This window comes from Physcomitrium patens, chromosome 4 (assembly GCF_059467195.1).
Source record: "Physcomitrium patens ecotype Gransden chromosome 4, ASM5946719v1, whole genome shotgun sequence".
NCBI lineage: Eukaryota > Viridiplantae > Streptophyta > Bryopsida > Funariales > Funariaceae > Physcomitrium > Physcomitrium patens.
Genome location: NC_143413.1, coordinates 17603137 through 17612222, shown reverse-complemented (window position 1 = coordinate 17612222; position 9086 = coordinate 17603137). Strand labels below are relative to the sequence as shown.

General features: G+C 48.3%; 1 protein-coding gene across 4 annotated transcripts; it reads right to left on the bottom strand.

The window, feature by feature from the left end:
* Window positions 1-211: 211 nt before the first annotated feature.
* On the bottom strand, window positions 212-8406 carry LOC112280846 (uncharacterized). 4 transcript variants are annotated; one of them, XM_090250035.1, is made up of 6 exons: window positions 7892-8406; window positions 7240-7292; window positions 5814-6258; window positions 4798-5006; window positions 3349-4538; window positions 212-3208 (listed from the first exon to the last, which is right to left on the bottom strand). In XM_090250035.1, exons 3-6 carry the CDS (start codon window positions 6071-6073, stop codon window positions 542-544), a joined length of 4326 nt encoding a protein of 1441 aa, XP_090106161.1. In that variant the 5' UTR covers window positions 6074-6258; window positions 7240-7292; window positions 7892-8406; the 3' UTR covers window positions 212-541. The 4 variants fall into 4 exon arrangements, with proteins under 4 accessions (XP_090106161.1, XP_024372496.1, XP_090106163.1 ...); XM_024516728.3 differs by having other exon boundaries at window positions 7946-8406; XM_090250037.1 differs by having other exon boundaries at window positions 8066-8406.
* Between the last annotated feature and the right edge of the window lie 680 nt (window positions 8407-9086).

Here is a 9086-nt window from a genome sequence, read left to right as displayed (position 1 = left end):
AAGTCAGCACTTGAAAAAACTGCAGAACTTTGGATGCTTTAAACAGACAAGATAACCATAAACGAAGGCAAGATGATTGTAATCATCTGCACAACAACGAACTTACACGACAAAATTAACATGAAATAAAACACGTGAAACAAACCTACACAAGTCAGCACTAGATCCAGGTCTCAGAACATTTAAAAGCTGCACAATGTGGAGGATGGTGTTGAAATGTACAAGTCTGAAGGATACGATCCACCAAAATAAGGAACAAAAATTGTCTCAATGCTGGTTAGGCAGTCCGTTTAGCAGCAAGGACGTTCAACAAGAAGCATGTTGGGAACAGGATTACAGTTCCAATGTTTCCAACCAAGTCATATACTAGCACATCAACAAAGAAGTTTACGTCTGTATATGAACATTTTACCTCAGCCTCCCGAGGGAAGATGATTGTTGTCCTCCGCTCAATCCATGGCATAGCAGAGGCCTCCCAATACCTATTAGGCAATACTAATGGCTCAGCCACCAAAAGTTATGGGCTGAAAAGATCACTAGACTACGTCAGAGAGAGAGAAGGGGATAATGCTCTCTCCGGAAGCTTGCTGTTTTCGTGTGCCCAGAACGAGCAGCTTGGCGCCTTCGTCATCGCAGCCTGACTAGCAGCAGTTGGAGTGCTCAGAGGACTAGAAAAAGTACTGGTAACACAACCCATGGGTGGAGAGTAGGGGACTCTCACTCGTGGTTTCGCTGCAAACGTCCCCACGGTTGAAGAAGACAGCTTGGAGAATTTGGCTCTTGGTGAATCTGAGTACAGCTGATCAGGCAACTCGCTCGCAGGTGGAGTGGTTGGCCGGCTGTGATCTTCCAGTGCCAAAGTGGAACCCTTGGAAAAAAATCCAGAGAACGATGACTCGTACAGGGCTTGAGCAGTTGGGCTTATGTCACCTGCAAAGCCACCAGTAAGAGAGCCTGAAAATAGAGGCTCAAAGTGAAGGTGATCGGGGACCAACAGGCGGTGAAAGCCACTGATAGAGTCGACCTCCTGCTTGTCACACCCTGTCCCTAGAAAAGAGGAATCATTTTGGGAGCTGCATTGACTAAGGTTGCCAAAATGGTTTCCCCAGATATCATACACTAGCTCTCCAGAGCTCTGCTCAGACAAGGAGCTGATTGAGTGCCAAGGACTGCCGGGACGTGGGTCTTGGTCTAAGCGGCCGTCGTGAAGGTCAGGGCTTGCGGTGAAGCTGGAACTTGACCAACCTGCACTCGTGGCATTACTCAAAGAGGAGAAAGGTTCTACAGTACTAACTTGTTTTGATATCCTCGCCCCAGGAGCTCGAAGAGTGGGGGGGATGGCGGGTGGGGGTACAACGTCTACGGAGTTGATACGCTCTCCGACGCCGAACTCGAAAGGGGAGTTGTTAGTCCACCCTCCCAGTCGAGAGTTCCGGCAAGGAAAGGAAGCCGAGGAAGTGAGAGCTGCAGGTCCATCTTCCGACACTGCAAACGCGTTACCTTCTCGGTGAGAGTACCGACTCCCTCGATATGAGTGGCCTCCATCGGTAGAGTCCACCCCTTTGTTATGTCCAGGGACTGGCGTCTTCCGTGGATGACGTGCTACATATTCACTATTGCTACTCTTTTTCCCACCTACACCTGAACTCCTCTCCACGGCGGGCTGCTTACGTGCATCTGCTACTTTCCCTTGCTGCCTGGGCTGTTGTTGCACTGGAGCAGAGCTTACATTAGGCCTGGGGCTCCCAGTTACTGAGCGAACTGGGGCAGAATTTGTGGTTTTCAAAGAGTTCAGAACTTTAACCTTAAGTTTGGGAAGATGGGTGGGGTCAGCCTGTTCGACAGAACCTGAATTCTTTGGGCTGAGAGGAACTATTAACTGATCAGAGGTGGACGAAGTTGATTTCGTCGGTGTACTATCGGAAGGAGAAGGAGGACTAACAGACCAAGCTGAACTGGATATCATCACGGGAGAGGCAGGAGATCCCGGCGACGCACCCCCACTCGTACCCAAATTCGCAGCCACATCATGCTTCCCCTGTTTCTTCTTTCGCCTACGTTTCTCCCGTTCATTTGGTAGTGAGGGTTGCTCAGGGGGGGGAACAGGCTGTGTCTTTAAGGTGACTTCCTCCTTGGGCGTCTCCTTGAGGGAAGGCTCGCCTGAAGGACCTGTATCTTGTGCGCACATAACCGCTTCAATAGATTTTCTCGGTTCATCTGACGCTATCACCTCTTTCACAACAGATTCCGCGTCCTCAGCCGGACACTCCATGCAAATGGTGTGTTTTGCATTGGAACTTTCCGGCTTCAAGTATTTCGAAGTCTTGGGCTGCTTGATGGACTGTGGGTGATGATGCGAATCTTTAGTGGTCATAGGCAAGGAGCTATTCGCTGTGTCAATATTACCTTTAGAATTCCGTGCTTGATCAGCCTTAGCAGCATTACTATGCTTCTTATCTGAGCCTCCTTTGCGTCCTGCTGCTTGCATTGTTCCTGGAGCAGACACCGCAGCTCCTCCAGTTGCCTTCGTCGCCTGCACTCCAGTCTGTGTGGATGTCTGCGCAGGCGACACGGATCGCGGGAGACTGTAATCCGCAGAAGACGCATTGCACTCCTTTCGCCATATGGCGGATCCAAAAGCTACCCACAGACCGTCCACCACAGTTGCCAGCGCTCCCCAGCCCCACATCTTAAGCAGTTTATCCCTTCTCTTCATGAAAGGACTGCCTCGACTAGAGCTTCTTCGATGAGATCCCACTATACTCAAATCCCCTGACGACGTAGGCAAAACGCTATCGCGCACAACCACTTGAAACAACAGTAGCACACCTACCATGAGTCCACAGAAAAGGAGCCCGAGAAACAGCCTGTAATCCATGATCAAGTCACTAATGCCCTGGCCTGCATGAAACCCTACCAGATCTCCTATTACTCGCCCCGTCGATTCAGGAAGAAAGGCCAAGGCAGGAGGATCCACGCACGGCAGCACCACCGCTCTATAAGAAATCTCCATCAAGTGACCAATGGTACTGTTGGTGCGAACCATGATCTTCTGAGAGCTACTACATGCGTTCAGCGCGTGAGGCTGGTTAAGGCCTCTGTATGTAATGTTAGCAACTTCGGTTTCGGAGCCTGGGAGCAGAACGCATCCTTTCTTGTACTCGATTGCAATTCTTGGATCTCCAGTTACTTCGTATATTTCTTCAACCTACACCAGATGAGAAAACAAAATTCATCACCAACACAGCATTTGAAAAAATATACGAATTACAAGCAGTGAAGTAAATAATTGGCTTCAACCGGGTATTCTTGCAAGAGCGTCAGGAATAAGACTTAGAATGTTCTGACCTGTACTAATTGATCGCCAGAATTTTGGAGCACCAAAGGCTGCGACCGCACCTGATCCCCAACCATCATACCGAAATCTACCATACCAGGAACTGAAAACACAGAAGACGGCTGCGGTACTCGTGAGCTGAACGGGTAGACTAGAATATCGCCCTTGCTCCCGAAATTCGCGCCAGTGACCCGAATCTGGAACGCTCCCGAAAACACTTCCTCTTGCTTCAGAACTATGTTGAATTCTAAAATATCTCTACTTGCCTGAGCAGGTAGTTCCCATGCCGCACCAGCTCTCATTAGTAGCCCATGTTTGTGATGACTATTGTCAAAGTCGAGGCTAAATTCCCTCGCTTCAATCACAATGGAATCTAAAGGTGATCCACTAACACGATCCACGTTTTTCTTTTCAACGGATGAACTTGAGGTGAGCCCCTCGTCCTCCTCCAGGGAAACAACAACCTCCTCCACGAACATGTTTTCATTGAAAGGGTTGAAGAGAGAAAGTACATAATGCGAGTTCTTATGCAACCTGACGTGCATCTGATACGGAGATGCAACGCCTTCCCCTTGTAACTGCACTACAATTGGGTCTGATCTGGTTTCTATGGTTAGTCTTCCTGTGGCTGCTCCCGTGTACTGAGGTAAGTAACACACAGGGAGCGTAAGCGATCCTCCAGGAGCAACGGATTTCTCAGAGAAATCGGAGATAAAGAACTGTCTATTATCACTCATAGCAGCAACAAGTGATAATTCCGAGCTATTGCAAAAATTGATAATAGTCAGGAAAGCAACCTGGCGCTGATACAAAGGCTGCTGAACCCAAACTAGTTGAGGAGGAGTGACGACAACATTCTCAAAACGCAGCATTGTACTTGGGTCTCTCGGAGAAACCTCGGAACAATCACGAAAATCGGCAAGCCTATCTCGGGCCTCGAGGGACCCAGGAGGGTAACACGCGACTTGTTGTCCGATTCGAACAAGGGCACCACATAATTGTAGCTCAACCTTGTCATCAGTTGGACGTTGCACGAATTGGCCCGACTGACCTGAACTAACAGAGGAGTGAAAACCGCTCTGCTGACTTATTTGCTCTTCAATATTATTATTTAATTTTTGTTCACTGGTACCGCCCTCCTGCCTCCCGAAAGAACCTCCATTATCGGAGCTCTGGGAGTCTGGGTCTACTCGACTCGAATCTGCAAAACCGAGCGATGACAGAAGTAAGTTTCTCTACGAGAAAAAATATTCGAAGTCACACAAAACAGAAAAATGTGCATGAACTTAATATTCTGAGTCGTGAATCCTAGAAGTACGCACAAGTTGTATTTTCTTGTCTACAAGGAATTAAGAACTCGGTGTTAGGCCCTTAAGGCTACAGGCGAGATAACATCCTTATTGCTCTGATCAATAAATAAAGGTAACTCGGTTCAAGTATGATGCTGCACAAAACATTACCTTTCCAAATGACTTCAGATACGACCCCTTCGGAGGGAGAGTCGATTTCAGGATCGTCACCAATGGATCGTAGCTGCTCCATGTTTAGCTGCACTTTGCTCTCAGCATTTGCCATAGGTGGAATGCAAAGTAACAGAAAGAGGAGCGCCCACGTGAGAAACATTGCCAGCTGAAACCCGCCAAACGCTTCACAGCAGCACCACCATGATCTGAGAAATCTCAAGTACGTTACAAAGGTATCAAGAAAAATAACCAAGGATGGGTTCTGCACCGTGGAAAAATGACACTGTATAACGAAACTCTATGAGAGATCAAAACTAGCAACAGATAATTACATGTTCAACGTACGAGGAAACAACTGATACTCCGAACAACATTATTCCGAGACTAAAACTGCGTTGCACCGAACAACTTCCGGCAGACAACAGAGTACAACCGGCACCAGTAACTGAGAACCTAACAAGCTGAATCCCGGTGACTGTAAAATTAGTTTGATGATCTCAAAATAATAGATTCAATCTACAGAACATTTTCACACCAGATGCACTAACTAGGGCCGACCTAGCTGAACCTAGATCAAGCGCAGTCGATTCCTAATAACTCATACAAGAATCTAATTTCCGTAGGCTATGGACCCTATAGTGCCAAGGTACGCGGCCACCTACCACCAGCCCTTGCACCCATTCGGCTTCTGGCCACCACAATTTGGGGAAAAAAAAAAAAAAAAAAAAAAAAAACTAAAAACTAAAAACTAAAAACTAAAAAAAAAAAAAACTAAAACTAAAACTAAAACTAAATCAAGTCCTTGTTCTACACGCGTCACAGGCAGAGATGAAATGTCGAATGCAGGAAAAACTTGTAGAAATTGAATTCCACTGGTATACAATGCTCAGACACCTGCTACATGCGGGATTAAGATAATGCTGCTCCATTTTCGTATTAAATTAGCAAGATTGCCCTACACTAGTATTGGTTCTAAAATCAAAAAATGCTGTAAAGAAGAGGGAATAATTTACCGGCGTCCCTGCTTCGAGCTCACCCGGGAGCGATCGCCGCAAAGACTACTGTAATTTGCATCATTATCTTCCGCTAGACAAGCTCCATCGTGCAAGCCCCAGCACCAAGAGACCACGCTGATGAGGACCGAGAGCGATACGAAGAGCAATGAGAAAGGAAACGACCCCACAAAGAACAGGGGCGAGAGAGAAGTTAACGCGAGACATGACAGGAGCGTTGGAACTGCCTGCGTCAACAAAAATGAGACTAAAACTGCCATAGCCGCGCCACAACTTTGTTACAAGTATCTCCTACAGAAAACACCAGCCGCACCATCACCCGAACTGGAACTGCACCACCTCCTCCGTCGTCGTAGCTAATCTCCTCCAAACACTGCCTGCGCGGTTACTTTTCATCCTTCAGTTCTCCTGCTCCCCCAAAACACTTCTAACAAACCTCCATCACCTAAATGTATCCACATGAAGAAAACAGTATTAGACAGCAGTACCTATCCATGTTCATTTTAGGTCGTGTATTAGCCAACCTAGACATTACGTGCTGACAATCCCACTGCCTAAGATTCAACTCATAACAGCCAACCCCAATCATCAAACTGCAGCGCCGAAACTATGCCTCAACAGGCGCTAAATTATGGATGGACAGTTAGTGCTTCTGCACACAGAAATGCGTCTCCATATGCTGGTAAAGAAGACGTCCGCCAAGGCCGATATTCCGCCACATCAAAATATGACAAGTGAGCTGCTTAGAAATGCTCGGCAGAACACGAATACGAAACGACCAATATCAGGCTATTTGCACATCTTGTGTCCTTTTCCGATTCTGCAATATCTATGCAACAAGACATGTCTGGACAGAAGACCGCCATCATTCATGTGCACAATGATGTGCGATTCTCAAACAGAGCCCCTGCTAAATCATGAGAAAAGAGCTGTCACTCCAATTCAAAAGTAATAAGCGTTTACTGAAAACCACGCATGGGAGAGGGGAAAGTGTAGGACACGCTAGATGGCCGGTAAAACTGACATAAATATTCTCCTAGAATAAACATAATCGCTAGCTCTACTACTTCCCGCGGCATCTTAACATCATGTCCGCCAAAAGTCCCAGCGAGCTTCAAAGCACAGCTGCCATTTCAACGCAAACCTAGACTGCACTTTAGTTCCCATACAGCTGTACGATAATGCTCCCACAAGCGCAAGTGACAACGCTTCCCTTGCATTTCGAAGACCTGTGGAAGGTACACTACAGACGGAAGAACCGCTCGAATTTCAAGTTTAGAGCTCCGGTAGGGAGATGAACTTTTCTGATCGATAAGTGTATAGCTAGCCAATAGTATGCTCCAAGTTTGAAACAAGCGCCCGTACACCCAATTCAATTTTCACGTCCCTCGTGTGCAGCTTCCCAGAAAGGAAACTAAGTACATACCCTTGAATCGGGCGGCTTTCAGGCTCCGCTCGGCCAGCTTCCAACTGATAATCCTGCACAAGCCCACCTTTGCCTCTGTCAGCCAACCCATTGACGCTCAAAAAGCCATTGCCTTTATAAGCAACTAACACACTACCCAATCAAGAAAAACACAGGCACTCATCGACAATGGGGCAATAACTGAGGATTCCCACACTAAAGCTTCACCTCGAAAGCCATCCCCCCTCCCCAAGATAGCTGAGGAAAATCCACGGTCCAACAACGACACGAGACAAGACGAGCACAGTGGCTCAAAACCAGAGGACATAACAACAAATAAAATGGGGACATTATCAGCACTGCAGTGAGACGCTTCACTGCATGCACCAGAGCTGGAAGCCTCCAGAAAGCATCACACAGATCTCCACGTACTAAAATCCGCCATCCACGACCTCAGAGACTCGTCCATTTCATGAGAAAGGAAAAACTGCGAAAAACCTAAGCTACCGGGAGAGATTCCCCAGCAGAAAGAGCCCCTAAAAAACCTAGAGAACGACCTCACACCGGCCACTACACCCAGAAATCCCTGCTCCCACTACTCTTCACTCCAAATTACGACCCAATCCCCTCCCCTCTCCTCCAAATCCACACCACCACCGAATCCTGCACTTACCGCACACTCACTACCTCTCTCCCTCCCACTCTCCTCGCCAGCTCGTCGACGCACCTAAACCACGCACTTCCCCGCAGCAGGCCGGAGCTGCTGCCGAAGGGCCCCGCCAGGTGATCCGTCGTATCCCACCCCCCGTTATCACCCCCTGTCGCCCTACTCCTCTGTTCTCCACACCTGAGGAAGACTACTCCTCGAGTTGCTCCCCCCCTTCAACCCAAACTGAGAGCGCCAGTTTTGCTGCCGATGACAGAACTTACAACGACTCACCAAAAGGCAAAAAACTTAAACCACATCAGACACAAGCTAAGCACCCAGCCACCCACCCACCCCAACTGATGATGACAATGGAGAAGAAAAAGAAGAGGAAGAAGAAGCAGCAGGAGAAGGAGGACAGGAAGGGAGAGAGAGAGAGAGAGAGAGAGGTGAAATAGATGGGACAAGTCCCGAGAGGGTAAGGATGGGACAGAGAAGAAGCGATGGGGGCACAGACGAGGGAGAGAGAGGGCGAAACAGAGGGCTAAGCGGGCGGGGGGTGGGGGGAGGGTGGATGGTGGTGGAGCTGGGGGTGGGCGGGGTTGGGGGGAGTAGAATCAGGCAGCGTGGCCGAAACTTGCCACAAAACGACGCTAGTGCTGCTGAGCGGGGCTACGGCGGGCCCCACTTTTGGCGAGGAAGCAGCGCGCGCTTGTTGGTGTTGCTGAAGTTGCAGTTGGAGTCGGCCTCGGAGGCTGAGTCACGCCATGCGACCGCCAGCCCATGCTCCCCCCCCCCCATCCAAGCCCAAGCCAAGCTAGGCTCTCACACTCTCTCACTGGGTCACTCAATGTGTCGCGGTGATGGTGGCTGGGCCGGGCTGCCCGCTTCCTCGGGAAAAATTTACCCCTGATGATGCTGCCCCTGTCCGATATTGTTACTTTCTCACTTTCATGGGGGTCTTGTTACACTGTTCGGGGGTTCGACGTTCCTCCATGGGAGAACAGTCAGTAAACGGAAAAAGTAAACGTTTGAGGAGGAGGAAAAAAAAAGGGTGGGAATTACTTTTCGTATTGAGGTGTTAGGAATTATGTGTGAATGTATTCATGAAAATGTTATTTTAGATTTTATAGGTTATTGTGCATTTTATTTTGTTTTTTTTATCTACAGTAATGTAAAGAGATCAAATTGTGCACCCAACTAGGCAGCACAACAATCAAAA